Source organism: Ranitomeya variabilis, chromosome 4, assembly GCF_051348905.1.
Source record: "Ranitomeya variabilis isolate aRanVar5 chromosome 4, aRanVar5.hap1, whole genome shotgun sequence".
Taxonomy (NCBI): Eukaryota; Metazoa; Chordata; class Amphibia; order Anura; family Dendrobatidae; genus Ranitomeya; species Ranitomeya variabilis.
The window spans coordinates 475,962,917-475,987,988 of record NC_135235.1 but is presented as its reverse complement, the minus strand read 5'-3'; the positions used below and the strand labels follow the sequence as shown (position 1 = coordinate 475,987,988).

Here is a 25,072-nt window from a genome sequence, read left to right as displayed (position 1 = left end):
TGCTGTATGTATAAATGATGCTTTCACAGCTGGAGATCCATAAGCTGCATGCTATTTACAGATTTTGTATTGTTGGGTATGAGGCATATATGAATATCAGTATTGGAAGCAGATGGGTTGTACACAATGTTGGCTGCTTTGAGGATATATATTTTTGTCTGCATTTAGAATGATTTAATTCACCGTATTTAATGGTTTTGTAAGCAGCAATAATAAAATCCTGAGTTACGGTAATGCTTCTGTCAGTGGTTGAAAAAACATGACCACAGTTAATTGTCTGCCCTACACAATAGATAACGGTAACTTTATAAAAACCCAATAAATGTAGCTGCTGCCTATGTAGCAGCTTCCCTTCTACTTTCAGAAATGATTGGGGCTTTGCCAACTTCTTCCGTGTGTGACAAGGTGACTTGGGGAGTTTCCCCTACTGTACACACATAGGGAAGGTTTAACTTGTGAGACTGGAAGTAAGTGGTTATAAGTCCACGCTGCAAATGATCCAGAAAATAATAGGAGACTGGAAAGGTTTTAATGCAGTTTTTATTCGTCAACGCGATTCGAAGTAAACATGCTTCATTATACGGACAAACCACAATGATAAAGTACAGCTTACAAGTTGTGGGTATAAGTAGACAAGTCATTCAAATAAAGGCTCGCAAAAACGACCCTCTGTGATCATATGACCAATGTCATGGTGTGAAAAAATGTAAGGCAAGGCAATTTCCATGTGAATGTTAAAATAAGCAATTCCATTTGACACCATTTTTCACTTACATGTAGCTTGTCCTGATGAAGAAGCAAGTTTTACTTGAAGAATAAAAACTGCATTCAAACTTTTTTGGTCTCCTACATTCTGGACCATTGGCAGCACGGATTGATATCCACTTACTTCCAGTCTCACAACTTACTCCATATTGTGGATCTGCAGCAGCCAACTTTTACAGCTGATACAGGAATTGTGACTTTCACAACCCCACAAGGTGAACACAATTTGCTTTTTATCTTCCATGTCCATCTCAGCCGAGCAGTTTTTCAGTTTCAATAAGCATATGGTCTGTAAAAAATGCCGGGAGCTCATTTGGACTTGTATGGGTAGTAGGAGCAGTACCTCCCACCATGTCTTAATATTTTCCTTATATCACTATAAGTGATAGTAGGAGCAGATTATATTGTTTGGGGAACAGTTATTCTGATTTCCAATCATGATCATAATGAGCTTATAAAAAAGAAGCAACTGTTAATTTTACTAGTTTTACAGATTGTTGCCTCGACATTTGGCAGTGTGCCAGCAGTTTTCCAATATGCGCCAGGCTTACAAATTGAACTCAGTTGAGCTTGTAAGCACTGCTGTGGACCTGGCCATGATTGCTTGGGTACACTGTTAGCTCCTTTCCCGGCTAGCCTCCATGCCACTGTGCTTCAGATGTAAAGCTCTCTCACATAGCAGTATCGTGAGTGCACAGTTTGGGCTAGCAGCACAACAATGCCACTTGTCCAAACTGTCAGTCAAGTAGGACTGTCCACACTCCAGCAAAAGTGAAGTCGGTTGGCTTGGGAGTGGTGCACCCCTAAAATAAGAAGATGAATCAAACAATTGTACCAGTAGATGGAAACTCAAAACACTATTGTGCTCTAGAGGCACAACGGATGTCATACTGAGACTCGGCACTAAACTATATAACATAGTATCAGTATTATTACAATAATCATTCACATAGAAGCCAACTCCATTATAGATCCAATAGTATGTTTTATTTCTATATCACAGTAAAACAGAACATTATATATGGACAGACACATTTTGACACAATTTGTCACAGGCCAGGTGTGTATATATCTCTATTCCACAATTTCACTCCCTCATCATCATCCAAAACATTCTGCCTAAAGTCATAATCCCTTAGTAGTGGCTTATGGGCCTACTTACTGACATAGGGAGATAGCATTTCCAGGCCGATATACTGCAAGGTGAAGCTGATACTTCTTCTGTTTAATGCTATAATTTATACCATACAAATCTAAATTTCCCTGTACATTTGGTCCCATAAAGAATATTTAATAACTGAGATTAAAATAAAATGGCTGGTGGAAATTACTGAACCATTTATATACACTGGTCTCATGAAGACACTTGATCAAATGAGAACCAGCCAAGTAAAAATGATGAGAAAAGAAGAGTAATTGCCATATACAAGTGCATGCCAAGCAAAACGGTGGGATTTAGAGCGGAGATGTAACTGAGCCATGATGTAATGTTAACCCCTTCATGTACAGGGGCCCCGTTTAAGAGCTACGGATCTCTTAAGAACCATCTGTTTCTCATGCCTTATAGAACACAGAAAACGTGGAAAATATGGGACAGGGCAAGGACAATCTCAAAATAGCCTCACTTACAATACTAGATATTTCCACCCTAATGATGTGCATGGAAGCTGCACTGATCCTTGGAATGATATGTCTCTGCTCCCTCCCACAGAGATTGACTCTGATCTATTGTCCTATTGTATAAACTGGATTTGCTTGTGGCTAGGTCAAAGAAACCGTATCGCACTTTCCTGCCATACTAAAAAGCCCATCCCACCCTGTTTGTAGAGACCCTGTAGTTATAACCCCCATGCCCACCTAGCTACCCAAGCCTAATTTCCCCACCACCCGTACTTCCCAGCTGTCCCAGAGATCGGAGATAGCTAGGATCTGAAGTCATTGGCTTGGCACTCTCTGGGAGATGGACGTGTTCACACTGAATTACTGGGGTACTGTGTCCAGCCCACCTCCTTGTATGTTGCCAGTACATGACTGTATATGTGGCTCCGTAATTTGCTCCAGGCTAGTGATACTTCAGGGGTGAAATCTTTGGCAAATGCTTCTGCAATGACCTCCAGTATCACCCCGGTCAGGATCTAGGGCAGACAAGAAGAAGCTAAAATTAGAGAGACATAACAAAGCACAGTAACAAACTACCATACAATGTACTGTATATATCAACAAATGGGCAACCATGTGACGAGGCTTAGTACAAATTATTCCATTACATGGCATGCCGTTCCTGCACATGTGCCTGTTTGTGTGGTTTATGACATTATTTTAACCTATTTGCTCTCGGGATTAGCTAATCATGCTGGGCGGATTGGATTTATTATGCTGCATTTTTTCATAAACCCCCTTGAAATACAGTTAAAATAATACAGCACAGATCAAATTCAGAGAAGGACAGGAAGGCTAGAACAAGTCCAAAGCCAACAGGAAACCAGAGAAGCAATGTCAGCTCTGGGCTGAAAGACAGATGCCAGGAACCGAGACAGTAATTGGCATTTCCTCTAACTGCACAGAACTGAGCGGAGAATCGACCGGATACCTCTTCCCAATACTGATCAACAGTAGAAACTTAGAGCCTGATTCATCATTGCATTTTCACAATATTTCTTACTGACTTTTTGATTTGTGACACATTCATCATTGATTTTTTTTAAACTTGTCTTTAGTTACTTAATTACTTTTTTTTGCTTCAATGTGGCTTTTCCAGATGCTTTTTTAGACCAATTCTTCAAATGCAACTTTTTTAAAAAGTCACAAAATTTGACACACGAACCACCTACCCTACTTCCCCCAGCCTGGAGTAATTTAATGTATGCCAGATATTTAGGAGGCCCAAATTGTGCGCAATTTTGCAAAATATGAAACTTTTTGACCTAAATGTGCAAGAGGCTCGGAGCACAGTAGCATGACTCTCTCGCCTTGCATCGGATGCCATACGCTAGTGTGACCCCGGCCTAATACTACAGTCCTGTTCACTGAAGCTGTCACTCAAGGAGGACAGACCTCTCTGCTAAACACCAGGATGTAACCAGGAAACTGTAAGGAGATTGCATTGCTCTGAGCTAATCAAGAGACAAATAGAGAATACTCCTTCAGCTCAGGTAAGGAGACACGGCGGTTGGGCAAGTTTTTGCGATACACGTGACGTGAGGAACCAGCCGTAATGAGCTTCTCTCATCTTATTATGATCAGCTCTCCTTGATATGAGTTTTGGTCATAGATCAGCTTATGAAAGTACTGAGAAAAACAGATGGAAGTGTTACAAACTCAGTATCAGAAGACCTCACTGACAGATCCAAATTTTTAATGAATCCCAATCGCAAAAATGATTTTTTTTTCTCCAGAATACATGCATCTAGAGGGGTTGTTCAGGTTTTTCACGAAAGTCTACAGTCACTCTGTGTTACTACAGATTTGTGAATCCTCACAATGGCCATGACATAATGGTATACGTGACTCCTGTGAGCTTGAGTTAGGGTACTGTCACACAGTGGCACTTTTGTCGCTACGACGGTACGATCCGTGACGTTCCAGCGATATCCATACGATATCGCTGTGTCTGACACGCAGCAGCGATCAGGGACCCTGCTGAGAATCGTACGTCGTAGCAGATCGTTTGGAACTTTCTTTCGTCGCTGGATCTCCTGCTGTCATCGTTGGATCGGTGTGTGTGACACAGATCCAACGATGCGTTCGCTTGTAACCAGGGTAAACATCGGGTTACTAAGCGCAGGGGCGCGCTTAGTAACCCGATGTTTACCCTGGTTACCATCGTAAAAGTAAAAAAAAAAAAAAAGTACATACTCACATTCCGGTGTCCGTCAGGTCCCTTGCAGTCTGCTTCCCGCTCTGACTGACTGCCGGCCGGAATGTAAGAGCAGAGCACAGCGGTGACGTCACCGCTGTGATCTGCTTTCACTTTACAGCGGCACTCAGTCAGAGCGGGAAGCAGACCGCAAGGGACCTGACGGACACCGGAATGTGAGTATGTACGTTTTTTTTTTTTTTACTTTTACGATGGTAACCAGGGTAAACATCGGGTTACTAAGCACGCCCCTGCGCTTAGTAACCCGATGTTTACCCTGGTTACCCGGGGCCTTCGGCATCGTTGGTCGCTGGAGAGCGGTCTGTGTGACAGCTCTCCAGCGACCACACAACGACTTTCCAACGATCACGGCCAGGTCATATCGCTGGTCGTGATCGTTGGAAAGTTGCAGAGTGTGACAGTACCCTTAAAACTCCCAATTAACTCTTGATAACAAACACCCCCCAGCCCTTCCAACCCGATATAATAAAAAACATCCCCCTTGCCCCAATAAACACTCAAATTGTTGTTTGGATTTAAATGGCCACAGCAGCCTTTAATTAACATAAAGTATAAAACAATTTTTAACAATCGAAGAAATAAGAGGGGTGGTCCTCGAAGCCCCAAAATTATAAACCTCAAATTTCCAAATCCCACATTGGCCCCCAGCCAATAAGCACGAGCTCAGGGATAGACAACAACCAGCCTGGTCAACCAAAAACCCATCCAAGGGTCCCTTGAATACCCCCCCAGATAGATTCCTTACACGTCAGGTGGGTACTTAAAATGGTTGCCTGTGTAGGATACGTGCTCCCTCTTATACTACCCCTCCCCTCCTAACCATAACCCACCTCCTTCTAGTTTGAAAATTAACCATTATCCCTCCCCTCACATGCCATTAACCCCAGCTAACCCGTCCTTCCCAGCCAACTACCTTCGTCAGCTCACCAAGTCCCATGTCACCAGGTCATGTCAGCCTCCCTTTAGATGCCATGGGCCCCGTACGGCCTCTCTTGAGCATGCTGTGAGGATCCTCCAGTGCTGGAGGTGAGAGCGAGCAGTCATGTGATTGCAAATGTGAGTTATGCATACTTCATGCCGTATTCTGACTAGATATACACCTCTTTGCTCAATACAAGTGAATTGAGTGAGGTCTAATGTGACCGTGGCCAGGAGTACTGTATGCATATATCCTTGCCTCATCACCGGCACCAGAGAATCTTCACAGTGTGTTCGCTTTTAGGATTCACAAGCCTGCAGTCATACAGACTGACTGCAGAAACCCTTTTTTCAGTAAAAAGAAAGTTGCTACCACATGTCCATATCTATTAATGCTATGTAAGATGGCATAAATTTAGTCTACTGATACATATAATAATTAGGTGCTTTTCCACCTACAATAGTTAGTATAAAAGATCTTACATTTTCCTTTTCTGTTAAAGGGGTTGTCTAACTTGGAAGGAAACCATGGGACTCATTTCCACTTGTGAGAAAAACGGACGAGTGCAATCCGATAAAAAATCGGATTGCACTCGGACCAATGTTATTCAATGGGTGACATCTCATCTGTGATTTTTTTCTCAGCTGAAATCGGACTGAGAAAAAAATCGCAGCATGCTACGTATTGCTGCGATTCTCGGACGAGACTGGCCAATGTAAGTCAATGGGTGCGAGAAAAAAAATCGCACAGCACTTGAACCATGCGAGTGCTGTCCAATTTTTACGCACCGGTGTCCTTTGAAAAGCTGGCAATTCAGTGCGGTGTACAGTAAAATCACACTGACAGGTTAGAATAGAATAGATATATACACATAGAATAGGTATATATAGATATATATACACTCACCGGCCACTTTATTAGGTACACCATGCTAGTAACGGGTTGGACCCCTTTTGCCTTCAGAACTGCCTCAATTCTTCGTGGCATAGATTCAACAAGGTGCTGGAAGCATTCCTCAGAGATTTTGGTCCATATTGACATGATGGCATCACACAGTTGCCGCAGATTTGTCGGCTGCACATCCCAAAGATGCTCCATACAAGGCAGGATGGATCCATGCTTTCATGTTGTTTACGCCAAATTCTGACCCTACCATCCGAATGTCGCAGCAGAAATCGAGACTCATCAGACCAAGCAACGTTTTTCCAATCTTCTACTGTCCAATTTCGATGAGCTTGTACAAATTGTAGCCTCAGTTTCCTGTTCTTAGCTGAAAGGAGTGGTACCCGGTGTGGTCTTCTGCTGCTGTAGCCCATCTGCCTCAAAGTTCGACACACTGTGCGTTCAGAGATGCTCTTAGGCCTACCTTGGTTGTAACGGGTGGCGATTTGAGTCACTGTTGCCTTTCTATCAGCTCGAACCAGTCTGCCCATTCTCCTCTGACCTCTGGCATCAACAAGGCATTTCCGCCCACAGAACTGCCGCTCACTGGATTTTTTTTCTTTTTTGGACCATTCTCTGTAAACCCTAGAGATGGTTGTGCGTGAAAATCCCAGTAGATCAGCAGTTTCTGAAATACTCAGACCAGCCCTTCTGGCACCAACAACCATGCCACGTTCAAAGGCACTCAAATCACCTTTCTTCCCCATACTGATGCTCGGTTTGAACTGCAGGAGATTGTCTTGACCATGTCTACATGCCTAAATGCACTGAGTTGCCGCCATGTGATTGGCTGATTAGAAATTAAGTGTTAACAAGAAGTTGGACAGGTGTACCTAATAAAGTGGCCAGTGAGTGTATATATATGTCACTGAGACACCTATATATATATATTTATATTTAATGCAGAGATAGATAGCAGAAAAGCCGGTAATTCAATTGCCGGCTTTTGCTATCTCCTTCACAAACCCAACAGGATATGAGACATGGATTACATACAGTAAACCATTTCATATCCCTTATTTTATTACATATTCCTGACTACTAATGTAAGAAGTGTCTTTGTGTAAAATTTGGGGGCTCTAGCTATTAAAATAAAGGGTTAAATCACAGAAAAAATTGGCGTGGGCTCCCGCGCAATTTTCTCCTCCAGGTAATACACTCAATCCAATTGAAGACCCTTGTCACCTGAAACAAAGTTAAAATAAAAAATCAACAATATCCCATACCTTCCGTCGTTCAGTGTTGTCCCACTCTGTAAATCCATCTGAAGGGGTTAAAGATTTGTACAGCCAGGAGCCTGCTAATGCAGCTGTGCTCCTGCCTGTAAAAGCTGGGGAATGAATGGAAGCAGGGGGACGTAGCTACAGTACCTAGACTTGCCGTGCTGCGCCCCCTGCTGGCATAACCTCATATGAACTCTAGCGTGGGAATTTTTCTGAATAATTTCTCATGCTAGAGTTCATATGAGTTTATGCCAGCAGGGGGAGCAGCACTGCAAGTCTAGGTAGCTATGTTCCCCTGCTTTTCATTCATTCCCCACTTTTTACAGGCAGGAGCACAGCTGCATTAGCAGGCTCCTGGCTGTAAAATTATTTAACCCCTCCCTTTAGATGGATTTACAGCGTGGGACATGACTGTTACGGCGGAAAGGTATGGGATATTGTTGATTTTTTATTTTTCCTTTTTTACTGAACGAGGGTCATCATTTGGATTGAGAGTATAATAAACTATTACAACACCATGTGTCTTTATTTCATTCAAATACTTTTTTCCTAATGTGTGTGTGTTTTATTAACCATTTACTACTATTGGATTAATAATGGATAGGTGTCTTATTGACACCTCTCCATTATTAACCAGGCTTAATGCCACCTTACAATAGCAAGGTAGCATTAACCCTTTATTACCTCATATCCCACTGCTACTTGGGAGGGGGAAGAGAGTGGCCAAGTGCCAGAATAGGCACATCTTACAGATGTGCCTTTTCTGGGGTGGCTGGGGGCAGATGTTTTTAACCAGGGGGGGCAATAACCATGATCCCTCTCTAGGCTATTAATATCTGCCCTCAGTCACTGGCGCAGGAGCCCACGCTAATTTATTCCGTGATTTAACCCTTTATTTTAACAGCTAGAGCCACCAAATTTTACACAAAGACACTTCTTACATTAGTAGTCAGGAATATGTAATAAAATAAGGGATATGAAATGGTTTACTATATGTAAACCATGTCTCATATCATGTCGGGTTTGTGAAGGAGATAGCAAAAGCCGGCAATTGAATTACCGACTTTTCTGCTATCTATCTCTGCATTAAATATAAATATATATATATAGGTGTCTCAGTGACGTATATGTATGTATATATACCTATATACCTATTCTATGTGTATATATCTATTCTATCTTTTCTATTCTAATCTGTCAGTGTGATTTTACTGTACACAGCACTGATTTGCCGTCTTTTCAAAGGACACGGTGCGTAAAAATCGGACAGCAATACGGATGTCATACGGATGTCATACGGATGTTGCGATAAAAAATCGCATGGCACTCGCATGACACTCGCATGACAATCGCATGATCTACCTCCGTTTTTTCGGTCCGTAAATCGACCTTTTTTTTCTCTCAAGTGGAAAAGAGCCCTTAGCCATATGCTCAGTTACGGTATGAGCATACCACGTGTTTTAGACGCTAGCATACCTGTTGAGTTTTTGAAGCAAAAGATGGTTAAAAAAATGCTGGTGGTGTTTTTACTGAAGTGTTTTCTCTTTCACATTGCTGTGAATTATGTTTATACATTTTGGAATTTGTAAGTGCTTTTCAAGAGGAGTCCAAGGGGAAACAGCCTAAACAAGATGTTGTGGGCAGTGGGCACAAACCTTTACTTGTAAAAAAAAAAAAAATTGAAAAATTAATCCCTCACTTATTCTACCCTGGTCCAGTGCTGTGTCTCTGCCACATTACTGAGCTCAGCAGCTCTGCAGATGTAGGTGAAAAGCACCATGGAGCTCAATGATTGGCTGCAGTGCTATTGATATGACATCACTACTGCAGCCAAAGAACAGTGACCAAGGCAGCGGCAGAGACACAGTACTGAACCCAGGGAGGGTAAGTAAAGTTTAGTCTATTTATTTTACAAGTACAGTGGCATGTAATAATTTGGGCACCCTTGGTCAAAATTACTGTTATTGTGAACAGTTAACCATTAACAACCAGAGATTGCATTTTCATTTTTTGCTCCCCATCTTCCCAGAGCCATAACTTTTTTGTTTTTTGGTCAAAATGGCTATTTAAGGGCTTGTTTTTTTCCGGAATGAGTTGTAATGTTGAATGACACCATTAGTTATAACATATCATGTACTGGAAAACCGAAAAAAATTCCAAGTGCTGTGAAATTAGAAAAACAGCGCAATTCCACAGTTGTTTTTTTTTTACCATGTTCACTAAATGCTAAAACTGACCTGCCATTATTATTATCCAGGTCATTATGAGTTCATAGACACCAAACATGTCTAGGTTCTTTTTTAAGTGGTGAAAAAAATCTCAAAGTTTATTAAGAAAAAAATTGTGTCGTTTTTCGATACCCGTAGCGTCTCCATTTATCATGATTTCAGGTTGGATGAGGGCTTATCTTTTGTGTGCCGAGCTGACATTTTTAATGATACCATTTTGGTGCAGATATGATCTTTTGATCGCCTGTTATTGCATTTTAATGCAATGTTGCGGCAACCACAAAAACCTTAATCTCTCGTTTTGACTTTTTTCTCATTACGTCGTTTAGTGATCAGGTTAATTTTTTTTATATTGATAGATCAGGAGATTCTGAACACGGCGATACCAAATATGTGTATGTTTGATTTTTTTTATTGTTTTATTTTGAATGGGGTGAAAGGGGGGTGATTTGAACTTTATATATATTTTTTTTAACTTTTTGCAAGCTTTAATAGTCTCCATAGGAGACTAGAAGCTGCACTTGTCCGATCGACTATGCTACATACAGGTGATGATCAGATCGCCTGTATGTAGCAGAAATGCTCATTTGCTATGAGCGCCGACCACCAGGCGGCGGCGCTCATGGCAACTGCTATGGAAACCATAGAGGTCTGCTGGAGACCTCGGTTTGTCATGCCAGTCTATCGGTGACCCACGATCACATGACGGGGTCACAGATGGGAGGGATTTCCGGTGCGCTTGCCGGAAGCATGAGTTAAATGCCTCTGTCAGAGATTGACAGCGTATTTAACTAGTTAACAACCATGAGTGGATTGTAATTCCACCTGTGGCTGTTAGAGGCCCATGTCAGCTGTTCAAAACAGCTGACATGTGCCAGAAACATGTGGGCTCAGTGCCGAAGCCCACATCAAAGGGAGGGAGTCCAACATCAGCGTACTATTACACCTGATGGCAGAAAGGGGTTATGTACCTTATATACTTGAGTATAAGTTGACCCGAGTTTAAGCCGAGGCACCGAATTTTGCCATGAAAAACTGGGAAAACGTATTGACTCGAGTATAAGCCGGGTATGCATTGTCCCCTCATGCCTATCCTGGTATGCATGGCTTCCCATCCCTGTCCTTGTATGCATGGGTCACCGTCCTTTTATACATGGCTCCCCATCCTTGCATGCATGGCTCAACGACCTTGTATGCATGGCCCCCTATCCTTGTATGCATAGCTCAACATCCTTGTATGCATGGCCCCCTGTCCTTGTATGCATGGCTCCCTGTCCTTGTATGCATGGCTCCCCATCCCTGTATGCATGGCTCCCCATCCCTGTATGCATGGCTCCTTATCCCCTATCCTTGTATGAATGGCTCCTTAACCCCTATCCTTGTATGCATGGCTCCTTATCCCCTATCCTTGTATGCATGGTTCCTATAAAAAAAAAACACACCTTACTTACCTTTCTTGCGGGCCCTCGCTGCATCTCGTTCTGGCTGAGCGATCACGTGTCCTCATTAAAGTAATGAATATTCACTCCACGCCTATGGGAGTGGAGAGGGGTGAATATTCGTTACCTTATTGAGTGGGGCCATGTGACCACTTGGCCGGAAGAGCTGATGGCACCAGAACGAGATGCAGCAAGGGCATGCAGGGAAGGAAAGTAGGATGTGTGCTGGAAGCTGGCGGCTGCGACTGTAACTGTGCACGCTATAAGAGAAATGGATATTCAATGCCAGCACAGAAAATATTTATTTCTCTTTAGCAGTGAGCACAGTTACAGCCGCAGCTGCCTACTCCTGTCTCTGTGAACAGCTGCTCCATCACTCCCCCTCCCCACCATCTTTCTGGGACAATGACTCGTGTGTAAGCCGAGGGGGATGTTTTCAGCACAAAAAAATGTGCTGAAAAACTCAGCTTATACACGAGTATATACGGTAAGTTGAAGATGAAATGATCTCTAAAAGGCCTAAAGTTAATTATGACACATTTCCTTTGTATTTTAGGCAAAAAATATTGAACATTTGTGTGTTCAGATAACTGATTGAGGTTTCAGGCCTTAATTAGCCTGTTATGGTTATGGCTTGTTCACTATCATTGTTAGGAAAAGCCAGGTAAGGCAAATTTCCCAACTATATAAAAACCAAGCCTCCTCTAACCTTGTGCAAAAGAACAGCAGCCATAGGTTCTTCTAAGCAGCTGCATAGCACTCTGCAAATTAAAATTTCAGTGAGAGCTGCTTATAGGATTGCTAGAGAGACAAATCAGAACCCTCGCTTGACTGCAAAAGACCTTCAGAAAGATTTAGCAGACTCTAGAGTTGTGGTACATTGTTCTACTCTTCAGAGACCCATGCTCAAATATGGCCTTCATTCAATAGACCTCAGAAGAAAACCTCTCCTGCATCCTCGCCATAAAATTCAGCTTCAGAAGTATGCAAAAGAACTTCTAAAAAAAACTGATACATTTTGGAAACAAATCCTGTGGACCGATGAGGTCAAAATAGAAGTCTTTGGCCACAATCATTAAAATTTTGTATTGAAAAAAAATGGAAGAGAATTTCAGGAAAAGAATATCTCATCAACCATTAAGCATGTGGGTGGATCAATCATGTTTTGGGGTTGTGCTGTAGCCAATGGTACGGGGAACATTTCACGGGTAGAGGGAAAAAAGAATTCAATGGAATTTCAACAAATTGTTGATGCAACCAACATCATCTGTAAAAAAGCTGAAGTTGAAAAGAGGATGGCTTCTACAAATGGACTACCTCAAAAGGTGCAAACTGAAGGTTTTACAATGGCCCTCACAGTCCCCTAATCTGAACATCATTGAAAACCTGTGGCTATACCTCAAAATAGCAGTGCATGCAAGACGACCAAGGAATCTCACAGAAGAATGGATGAAAATCCCTCAAACAAGAATTGAAATATTCTTGGCTGGTTACAAAAAGCGTTTATAAGCTGTGATACTTGAAACGTGGGCGCCACAAGGTACTTACCATGCAGGTGCCTACATTTTTTCATTGGCTCATTTTCCTTATTATAATTTTTAAAATGTAAACAATGACAATATTTATTTTTCCTAAAAAAGAAAGTGTTAGGTGTCAAGTTCCCGCCGCTGCACATAGGGAATCTCGAATCATGTTCTCTGCAGTCCCCATTTCTCCCCAGCTGCAGAGCAGCCTGCTCAGCAGGGACATCGCTCCCAGCATCTTGCTCAAGCTGATGCTGAGCATCTGGTTACTGCTGCCCTCACAGGTTCAGCTATTGGAACCAGCAGTAATCAGCGGTGAGCAGACACTCCAGGGACTAAGTCCTGCTTTCGGTCAACTGAGCATGCCCGTGGGATCTCTCATTGGAGGTCGGGGGTCACATGTTCAGTTCCTGAAGCAGCTCTGATTGGACTACCGGGAAGGTCCCGGAAGGATGCAGCGATAAAAGGTTCGCATGGCCGTTCGGCCATGCGCTAGTATAAATCTAAAATCGTGTATGTGTGGATGTGTGTATGCAATCTAATGAAAGCTATTAATTGAACCCCTTCCCTAGTGTTGTTGACTGAGTATGGGTGATTGGAGCTAACTAGCGCCAGATTGTGCCATCCAGCACTAGGCATGACAGTACTGTGTCTATTGCAGCGTCCATCAGTGCGGCGCCATGCGCAATTAGTGCACTTTCCTGGCCTAAGTTTGGGGTGGATAGTGGCATCCGCCAGAGCAGCGCTGTATGCACTTAATGTGGTAAACCTTCTGTTTAGCTTTCTCTCTGGCACCACAGTTGCGGCGCTGAACGCTTGTGGGTCTAGAGGGACTCAAACCCTGTGTCCTTGGGGCAGGGTCCTGTGACCAAAGCATTTGCGTTCACTCCACAGTATTGCGGCCCTGTGACGCGACAGGGTTCACATCTTACATACTGGGTGAAGTTAACCCGCGTGTGTTCACGCTATACCGACATATACTGTCCGTCATTACCAAGCAGCAGGTGTCATCTCTGCACGGAGGACCCCGGGCTGCGAACGCACAGTATAACTTCATAAATATTATTTGGTGAGTTCCGCCAGCCCTAACAGAAAGTAACTTTAGTGCTTTTAGAGATCATTTCATCTTCAACTTGCCTTAAACTGTTCACAATAACAGTAATTTTGATCAGGGGTGCCCAAACTTTTACATTACACTGTAACTGAGCATACTGAAGAGGGGTTTTTTAAAAAGGGGTCATCCCCTTTAAAATGTTATATAGGTCATATTTAATAATGTTTAATAGCATAAACTTAGACTTGACAGTCTTAAAGAGAGCTTATCAGCAGGATTCTCTTTGTTCTCTATTTCCAGCGCATGTGCAGTAAGAGACATGACTTCGAGGACACCCTGGAACTCTCAAGCAGTGATTTACAGACAATTGGTGTAAGGGGAAAGACTGTAGGAGGGTGGTGCTGTTATGGACAGTAAGGAACACGCTGTCACTTTAAGAGGCTGCACCCCCTTGTCTGGCGTGATGGAATGTTCTGCTTCTCCCCTGCAATAGTCGGTGTGATGAACTTGTCTGGCGGAGTGCAGGTGTGGAGCTGGAGCAGCGTGTGTGAACTGAGGCTACTGCAGAGAGGACTTTTTTTGCTGATAGCTGAAAGAGAGAAGAACTGTGTCCTGACATAGCTGCAAGAGAGCCACGAAGATACAGAGAAAGGGATTTACAGTTACCAGGAGCATCCCTAGGATCCAGAAGCAAGGAGAAGACCACGCTTCACAGAGCTGACAGAAAGCCGTGCACACCACCATATTAGACTGCTGAGGGCCCCCCTGGGACTGGATCTGATTCTCCAACATCACCGTGAGTCTGTTCCTGTTTGGTGCACCTGTTAGGGCCCAGTGTAGGCTTCAATAGTCAGTACACGGGACCCGTGTGGCCTGCTTAGTAAAGGCCAGGGAGGTTATACGTAGAGTAGCATCATCACTTGTTTATTGTTTACATTTGCTGGTTAGACATATTTTGAGTCTGTAATAGTTGGAGCACCGTGCTATTTTACGGAAAAGATAAAGTTTATAACTCTTGTAAATTGTATTTTACCATTGCATACCTCTGTTTGCATCTTCCTCATTCACTTCGTTCCTTGCCTTCCAATAAATATACCCTCTGTTGTTTGCACCTCATCTTGTGTACAGTAGTCTTCCTGCACCGTGGTGGTCCCCCGGCCATTGCTTCAAGTGGCGCTGCGAGCAGGGTACTGTCACCAAGATGGAGGCAGCAGACAGTAATGGTGGGAATGCTAATGTTAATGGAGATGCCGTGGGCATTGGTGGAACCCCTGCAAGGCCACTCCTTATGGGCACCATATTTAGTGTGCTACCAAAGTTTGACGGCAAGAATATGCCACTGTCCGACTAGGTGTCCCGGCTGCAAAGCACCCTGAAGATTTATAAGATCAGCCAAGACCTCGAAGTGGACATTGTGTTAACTGCCCTAGAGGGAGAATCCCGTAGAAACGTCTGCCTACAACCAGAACTCACCCGCAGTACCCTGAAGGAGCTAGTGAAGTTCCTGGAAGAGATCTACGGCGAGACTGCTAGCGCCGGACACCTTTGCGCCAAATTTTTCTCTAGGCTGCAGTGGGAAGAAGAAGGAATTTCTCAGTATGCAACAGCACTGCAAGAAGTGTTAGCAGAGGTGCAGAGAAAGGAGGCGGATGGATTTAACGGCATGGGCTCTAAAGACCGGATACTCCGGGAGCAATTCATTCTGGGACTGCACAGCACCTCCTGATGGTTTGGAAGAGCTGGACGAGAGATAATTGAGCTGAATTTGGAACAGCCAGAGGAGCTGATAGAGCGAACTGTCACCTCATGGGTGAAAGAGCATCGTCAATGATTGCAAACGATACGGCGGTTGGTGGGTCAGCAGCTGCAATAAAAAGAACATACAGGCCGCAAACCGACTCAAGAGTTACCCCTCCAACCTGGAGACCGAGTAATAGTCAGAGAGAAACGCCCCAAGGGAAAACTAAGTGAGAGATGGGAAGTACAGCCGTGCAAAGTTATCGAGCAAGTGTATGCTAACGGCCCTGTCTACAAGGTATAGACTGAGACTGGGGCATCCGCCCCTAGAGTACTTCACAGAAATATGCTACGGCCTTGCCGGTCTGAGGTCTGTCCTATGCCATTGTCGCCTGAAGGCGCTACTCCACTTCCTGAATCTGTCATGCCTGATGGTGAAATCGATGATGAGTGGTAGACCGTCCCTGACACAGGAGGGGGTCCTCAGCCGCACAGAGACAGTAATCTAATGGATGTACCAGTACCGCCATGCAATGACGAGACAAGAGCTCACAATGTCTCCTGCAACAAGTGTTCCTCTGGAAGATAGTCAAGCCTTGCCTGACAGCCAAGAGCTTCAGAGATCCCAGAGGTCTAATGCACGGGTTCCACCAGTCCGATATGTAGAACAGTGTGCTCTGTCTGTTTTTGCAACTTTATTGCCTCCTCTATAGGTGCTGTTTCTGCATTGAACGTTCCTCCATTACACTTTGACCCTGATGCTGTGAAGGCCGAGGACGACCATCATTAAGAAGGGAGGCATGTAAGAGGGTGGTGCTGTTATGGACAGTAAGGAACACGCTGTCACTTTAAGAGGCTGCACCCCCTTGTCTGGCGTGATGGAATGTTCTGCTTCTCCCCTGCAATAGTCGGTGTGATGAACTAGTCTGGCAGAGTGCAGGTGTGGAGCTGGAGCAGCGTGTGTGAACTGAGGCTGCTGCAGAGAGGACTTTTTGTGCTGATAGCTGAAATAGAGAACTGTGTCCTGACATAGCTGCAAGACAGCCACGAAGATACAGAGAAAGGGATTTACAGTTACCAGGAGCATCCCTAGGATCCAGAAGCAAGGAGAAGACCAAGTTTCACAGAGCTGACAGAAAGCCGTGCCCACCACCATATTAGACTGCTGGGGGCCCCCCGGGACTGGATCTGATTCTCCAACATCACTGTGAGTCTGTTCCTGTTTGGTGCACCTGTTAGGGCCCAGTGTAGGCTTCAATAGTCAGTACACGGGACCCGTGTGGCCTGCTTAGTAAAGGCCAGGGAGGTTATACGTAGAGTAGCATCATCACTTGTTTATTGTTTACATTTGCTGGTTACACATATTTTGAGTCTGTAATAGTTGGAGCACCGTGCTATTTTACGGAAAAGATAAAGTTTATAACTCTTGTAAATTGTCTTTTACCATTGCATACCCCTGTTTGCATCTTCCTCATTCACTTCATTCCTTGCCTTCCAATAAATCTACCCTTTGTTGTTTGCACCTCATCTTGTGTACAGTAGTCTACCTGCACCGTGGTGGTCCCCCGGCCATCATTTCAAGACTACATATCACTGAGAACTTGCCTTCCAGACTAGACCTGGTAATTAGTATGCATGACACAAGATATTAAATGGCAAACTTTCTAAAATGCAAGGATCTTTACATAAGTAGGATAGTAGGAATCAATGTTAAAAGACACATTAAGTGCTGTTACCAGCTTTCAGGTATTAATCCTGCTCTCAGTTTCCCTTTAAAATGTATCTAAATGGCTCACACGGAAAGACAAGTCTGGTCCATTTTTTGACTGTCCAGTCTACACTTACACCTGATAGTGGATTTCTTTCCTTAGGCCACTTTTTAAGCCAAAAAAACTGATGGACAGCCTTAGTAAGTTTGGCATATGTTACAAACATCCTGAGCCCTGCTTCCTATTCTAGGCACTCTCTAAAATATTTAGTGAGGCGCAAGAAGTGCGTAAAACCCTTAATGCATGTAGCACATGGCATGTACACCGGAATTCTGGGGCAATTTTAAACAGAATTCTTCCCTTTTTTGTTAGTAAGCGTCCCCCACAGTCTTTTCAGCCATGTCTAAGTGCTATCTGATAATTAGTCATGACAATCATTTCGCAACTTTTACTCACAAGTGTTCCCACCAAACGTTTTCAGATTCCTGAAGGATTAATCCTTCTAGATTTGAGCACTGTGCTGAATTGTCAAACAGACACCACTGGAGCCCGATAGACCTCATGAACTTTCCATAGGGTTTGTTGGGTTCTGCTATAATATCCATTGTGTGATTTGGTGTATTTTGGAGCAGGGTGATAGCCATTGTTGGACTTCTACTAACTGCTATATTGGGTGTCACTCAACGTATTGACAAAAATGTATTTAATAGGAAGCTGAAGTCCAAAACATATTTTATTTGCCATTTTAAAACCAATCAATGGAGCATTCCCAACTTTTGAAGAGAAGGCATAGTGCTAGGTTATACCTAGTCTAGTACTCCATCCACATCTCAGTTTTTCTCCGCAGAGTGGCTCTCCTTCTGCCCACTGTGTGGAGAACTGCACCAACTGACGTGAATAGAACCAGCTGCAGCATACTATGCACTTGGCTATGTAGGGAAAACTTAGAAGGGAAGACAGCACGAAATCAGAGCTGCAGCCCTTTAATTCTCAAGATTGATGTGGGTCCCAGAGATCGAATCAAGAAATGATGGCATATCTTGGCTATATGTCATTACTTTAGAGGATGAAAATATGCCCTTAAGCTAAAACTGGTTGTAATTCACTTATATAATATGTTGTATCAATGGTTACTGCATCCAGAATACATAATCCCAATGGTGACTGCAGCACAAAAGCAAAGAATATTCCCAATGGTGACTGCAGCCCAAAAGCAAAGAATAATCCCAATAGTGACTGCAGTCCAAAAGCAAAGCTTAATCCCAATGGTGACTGCAGCCCAAAAGCAAAGCATAATCCTAATGGTGACTGCAGCCCAAAAGCAAAGCTTAATCCCAATGGTGACTGCAGCCCAAAAGCAAAGCATAATCCTAATGGTGACTGCAGCCCAAAAGCAAAGCATAATCCCAATGGTGACTGCAGCCCAAAACAAACCATAATCCCAAAGGTGACTGCATCCCAAAAGCAAAGCATAATCCCAACGATGACTGCAGCTCAAAAGTAAAGAATAATCCCAACAATGACTGAAGCCCAAAAGCAAAGCATAATCCCAATGATGACTGTAGCCCAAAAGCAAAGCATACTCCCAACGTTGACTGCAGCCCAAAAGCAAAGCATAATCCCAATGGTGACTACAGCCCAAAAGTAAAGAATAATCCCAATGCTGACTGCAGCTTAAAAGCAAAGCATAATCCCTACGTTAACTGCAGCCCAAAAGCAAGGAATAATCCCAATGATGACTGCAACAAAAAAGAAAAGTATAATCCTGGTGGTGACTGCACCCAAAATTCATGATCCCAACGGTAACTATACCCAAAATGCTAAATAACATGTTCTGATCATCAGTTGCATTTGAACCAATAAAGTATACATACACTTAGGATGAAGTCATCGAAATTGTTGTTGTTTCAAAAGTTTACATACACCAACCTGACTGTGCCTGACTGTTCAAAATTGTTTGGAAAATATTCCTGTTTTAGAAGCTTCTGGTGGGCTAATTGACATAATTTGCGTTAATAGGTGGTATATACTGTATATATTGCAATGTTTTATCCCCTTCTTGCCGCTGTCAATTTTTTGCTTTTAATATGTTTCCATTAATATAGCCATATAAGGACTTGCTTTTCCCATTTTCCAGTATATTATATGGCACACATATATATATATAGAGAGAGAGAGTACAGACCAAAAGTTTGGACACACCTTCTCATTTAAAGATTTTTCTGTATTTTCATGACTATGAAAATTGTAAATTCACATTGAAGGCATCAAAACTATGAATTAACACATGTGGAATTATATACTTAACAAAAAAGTGTGAAACAACTGAAAATATGTCTTATGTTCTAGGTTCTTCAAAGTAGCCACCTTTTGCTTTGAGTACTGATTTGCACACTCTTGGCATTCTCTTGATAAGCTTCAAGAGGTAGTCACTGGAAATGGTCTTCCAACAATCTTGAAGGAGTTTCCAGAGATGCTTAGCACTTGTTGGCCCTTTTGCCTTCACTCTGTGGTCCAGCTCACCCCAAACCATCTCGATTGGGTTCAGGTCTGGCGTAGCACCCCATCACTCTCCTTCTTGGTCAAATAGCCCTTACACATCCTGGAGGTGTGTTTGGGGTCATTGTCCTGTTGAAAAATAAATGATGGTCCAACTAAACGCAAACCGGATGGAATAGCATGCCGCTGCATGATGCTGTGGAAGCCATGCTGGTTCAGTATGCCTTCAATTTTCAATAAATCCCCAACAGTGTCACCAGCAAAACACCCCCACACCATCACACCTCCTCCTCCATGCTTCACGGGGGAACCAGGCATGTAGAGTCCATCCATTCACCTTTTCTGCGCCGCACAAAGACACGGTGGTTGGAACCAAAGATCTCAAATTTGGACTCATCAGACCAAAGCACAGATTTCCACTGGTCTAATGTCAATTCCTTGTGTTCTTCAGCCCAAACAAGTCTCTTCTGCTTGTTGCCTTTCCTTAGCAGTGGTTTCCTAGCAGCTATTTTACCATGAAGGTCTGCTGCACAAAGTCTCCTCTTAACAGTTGTTGTAGAGATGTGTCTGCTGCTAGAACTCTGCGTGGCATTGACCTGGTCTCTAATCTGAGCTGCTGTTAACCTGCGATTACTGAGGCTGGTGACTTGGATAAACTTATCCTCAGAAGCAGAGGTGACTCTTGGTCTTCCTTTCCTGGGGCGGTCCTCATGTGATCCAGTTTCTTTGTAGCGCTTGATGGTTTTTGCAACTACACTTGAGGATACTTTCAAAGTTTTCCCAATTTTTCAGACTGACTGACCTTCATTTCTTAAAGTAATGATGGCCACTCGTTTTTCTTTACTTAGCTGCTTTTTTCTTGCCATAATACAAATTCTAACAGTCTATTCAGTAAGACTATCAGCTGTGTATCCACTAGACTTCTGCACAACACAACTGATGGTCCCAACCCCATTTATAAGGCAAGAAATCCCACTTATTAAACCTGACAGGGCACACCTGTGAATTGAAAACCATTCCCGGTGACTACCTCTTGAAGCTCATTAAGAGAATGCCAAGAGTGTGCAAAGCAGTCATCAAAGCAAAAGGTGGCTACTTTGAAGAACCTAGAATATAAGACATAATTTCAGTTGTTTCACACTTTTTTATTAAGTATATAATTCCACATGTGTTAATTCATAGTTTTGATGCCTTCAGTGTGAATGTACAATTTTCATAGTCATAAAAATACAGAAAAATCTTTAAATGAGAAGGTGTGTCCAAACTTTTGGTCTGTACTGTATATATATATATATATATATATATATATATATATATATATATTTATTTATATATATATGTACGGTATATATTTTAGTAGAAAAAAATTCGGAAATGTTTTCTGGGATCCATGAGTTAAATTATTCAATACTTTGATAAATTGGAATTTTACTGATTTGGTGATATCAAATATATTTATGTTTTACTTTTATTAATGCCTTCATTGTTCAAAGGGGGAAAATGAAGTGATTTGAATTTCTTTGGTTTTTAATTTTTTTTATGTTTTTGCTTATTTTTAATTCTATCTCTTAGGTTTTTTAATCTTTTGCTTTGCTTACAAGTAAAAGAACCATCCCAATGGTAAAGTATCAGGGTGGCAGCATCATGTCATGGGGGTGCTTAGTTGCAAGAGAGACTGGTGCACTTTACATAATAGATGGAAATATGAGGAGGACATACTATGTGGAGATGTTGAAGCAACATCAACACATCAGCCAGAAGATTATAGTTTGAGTGCAAGTGGGTCTTCCAAATAGAACGTGACCCCAAGCATACTTCCAAAGTTGTGACAAAATGGCATAAGGACAACAAAGTGAAGGTAACTAATGGCGCATCATAAAGCCCCGACCTTACTCTGACATTTTGCATTCTTGAACTATAGTAGTGTTTCTAAATTACCTAAGAGCGGCAATGTGTAGGTTTAAATCTCAGGAATTGTGAAAATGTGAGTGTGGATAAGGTGTCGGTAAATTTATGATTACAACTGTATGTTGTGTTATATTCAATTCACATTAAAAACTGCATTCAAAAGCCACACGGACTCGCTATATGTAGTCAATTCTAGAATTTTAAAGGCAGCTTTAGATATGAATGGAGAAAAAGATCAAATGTAATGGCAGAACAACACAAAATACCTAAAATAATTAGTAAAGCTGCATTTTATAAAAATCAGGGTAAAAAATATTTTGAAACCACTCACCTTAAAGAACACAGGGTCCACTTTATGTTTCACTGCATGGCTTTTCCCCACAATAGCCAGGACTGTGGCCACCTTTTCCGGATCTGAAAGGTTTTCAATCACACTGTTGATAGCTCCCATTACCCTCCGGCCATGCTTACGCAATTGAGCGCTGCGCTCCATCTCAAGAGGGTCCTCTAGGTCCTTAAACTGGCTGAAGTACTGCTTGGCAGTTGGGAAGTTGACAAAGAACCTTTATTTTGCAGGTCGGAGAAAGGAACAAATACAAAGGGAAGAAAAATAAAGAGAGTCAGACGTTAGTGTAAAATAATAAAGAACATAAAGGTAAATCTGCCAAAGCTAACAGGCACTGAGCATCACCAGGATGTGTATTTGTATAATGAATCAGGCTTATCTAGCAAGTATCAATAAACTCTGGTGCACACACTATTTAAATTACAGCCTATAGTGCTGTTTTACATTAGGGAACTGTACCCTTCCACTGATAAATGCCAGGTGGGAGTCACAGTTCTGGGAAACCTACCTATTAAGCAACAAGGGGTTCCATGACGTTTGTTTTTAGAGGCAAAGTAAATTCTAAAATAAAGGCTACGGAAGTTTGCTAAAGAACCAAGCACTGCACTGCAAGCACATCCACATCTATATCGGCACTGCCACCACAATCCAGGCCACTTTGCATCAGTACATTGATCAGACTTAATTTATCATTATACTATATGGAGCAATATATGGGGCCTATTATACTGAATGGAGCAATATGTTGGGCCCATAATACTATATGGAGGACTATGTAGTACCCATAATACGGTATGGAGGAAAATGTGGTGCCCATAATACTGTACGAAGGATTATTTGGTGCCCATAATACTGTATGGAGAACTATATGGTGCCCATAATACTGTATGAAGGACTATGTGGAGCCCCTAATACTCTATAAAGGACTATGTGGCATCCTTAATACTGTATGAAGGACTATACTGTCTGGCCTAAAATGATAAGTCTGCAGTCACTCTGTGTGCTCTGCACTGCGAGGTTTCTGAGCTATTGTAGAATCTACAATAGATATCACTCATGCAATGTAAGAAGTAAGGGTACCGTCTCACAGTGGCACTTTGGTCGCTACGACGGCACGATCCATGACGCTCCAGCGTTGCTCCATTATCGCTCCAGCGTTGTAGACTGCGGTCACACTTCGCAATGCACAGCGCTGGAGCGATAATTTCATGACGTATTTGCGATGTATAAGTCGTACGGGACAGTCGTATGGGCATGTCATATCGTGCACACCTTTGTTACACGATGCGATCATGCCGCCACAGCGGGACACTTGATGACGAAAGAAAGTTTCAAACGATCTTCTACGACGTACGATTCTCAGCGGGGTCCCTGATCGCAGTAGCGTGTCAGACACAGCGAGATCGTAAGTATATCGCTGGAACATCACGGATCGTGCTGTCGTAGCGACCAAAGTGCCACTGTGAGACGGTACCCTAAGTGGAATCTTTGGCATTGTACTATATTTCTTATCTCTGCATCATGAATTGTGGCATGTGTTAAAGAGGCCCACTGAGACTATTTCGTCTGGGGTCCAGGAAAACCTGGAGCTGGCCCTGAGAGACATCATGATTCCAGTGCACATCGAGCCCAATGTTAAATGAGCTTCTAACCTCAAAGATTGGCTGCAGCAGTGATGTGCACTGTAGTCATGATGTCACTGCTGCAGCCTCTGAACAAAGAAAGGAAACAATAGAGCAGGAGAAAGTGAATAATGGCTCTTTATACTATTTTTACCAGGTGCTAACCAATAGACTGGAGAATGTTATAGAAGAAAAACCCCTTTAATATGAGATCTGCCTCTGGACACTGAAGATACCATTGCATAATAGTCCCATATATAAGTATATGAGATTCTGAGCTTTCAGCTTTGGCTCAGAGTGAGGTTCTAGACAGTAGACTCCATACTATGAAGTCCATGTGATAGGTTATTTAGACAAGTCAGAAACATAACATCAAGTCCCACGACAAAATTTCTAACAAGGCCCCAACTATGACATAACTTTCATTGCATTGGCCTTCCCATATGAGCCAAAGAGACCTTTTGAGCACTTCTAGACTTCAGGGCCCGGTTGTGACTACATCCCCTACAGCCACTCTAGATATGCCCCAAGAACAGGTGAAATCCTGTTGGTCAAACCCTTTAAGCATTTTGCTAGAGTATAATCCTTTTTAAGGGATTTTCTCAGAACATGTTGAGATCTAAAATCTTACAAATGGTAAAATGCTGTGATTAAATAAAGTTACATTACCAATGTACAGATCTGCTTCATGTACTCTATTACTATTTAAATGTGCAAACAACTGAGTATTTTGGGCATTTCCACATGACCGCCCACACAGTTTATTGAAATCACTTAGTTACATAGTTATTAAGGTTGAAGGAAGACTTTAAGTCCATCTAGTTCAACCCATAGCCTAACCTAACATGCCCTAACATGTTGATCCAGAGGAAGGCAAAAAAAAACCATGTGGCAAAGAGTAAGCTCCACATTGGAGAAAAAAATTCCTTCCCGACTCCACATACGGCAATCAGACTAGTTCCCTGGATCAACGCCCTATCAAGGAATCTAGTGTATATACCCTGTAACATTCTACTTTTCAAGAAAGGCATCCAGTCCCCTCTTAAATTTAAGTAATGAGTCACTCATTACAACATCATACGGCAGAGAGTTCCATAGTCTCACTGCTCTTACAGTAAAGAATCCACGTCTGTTATTATGCTTAAACCTTCTTTCCTCCAGACGTAGAGGATGCCCCTTGTCCCTGTCTCAGGTCTATGATTAAAAAGATCATCAGAAAGGTCTTTGTACTGTCCCCTCATATATTTATACATTAACATAAGATCACCCCTTAGTCTTCGT

The 25,072-nt window shown here is 42.6% G+C and overlaps 1 protein-coding gene across 4 annotated transcripts in view; it reads right to left on the bottom strand.

Moving 5' to 3' along the window:
• Positions 1-1,730: 1,730 nt before the first annotated feature.
• The window catches only part of CYGB (cytoglobin), a 79,160-nt gene continuing 55,818 nt past the window's right edge, over positions 1,731-25,072 (bottom strand). For all 4 annotated transcript variants that reach the window (XM_077251830.1, XM_077251828.1, XM_077251829.1 and 1 more), the window contains 2 exons: positions 22,155-22,386; positions 1,731-2,900 (listed from right to left, as the gene is read on the bottom strand). In XM_077251830.1, coding sequence (XP_077107945.1) covers positions 2,736-2,900; positions 22,155-22,386 — 397 coding nt within the window. In that variant the 3' untranslated portion in view covers positions 1,731-2,735. The remainder of the gene's footprint in view (positions 2,901-22,154; positions 22,387-25,072) is intronic.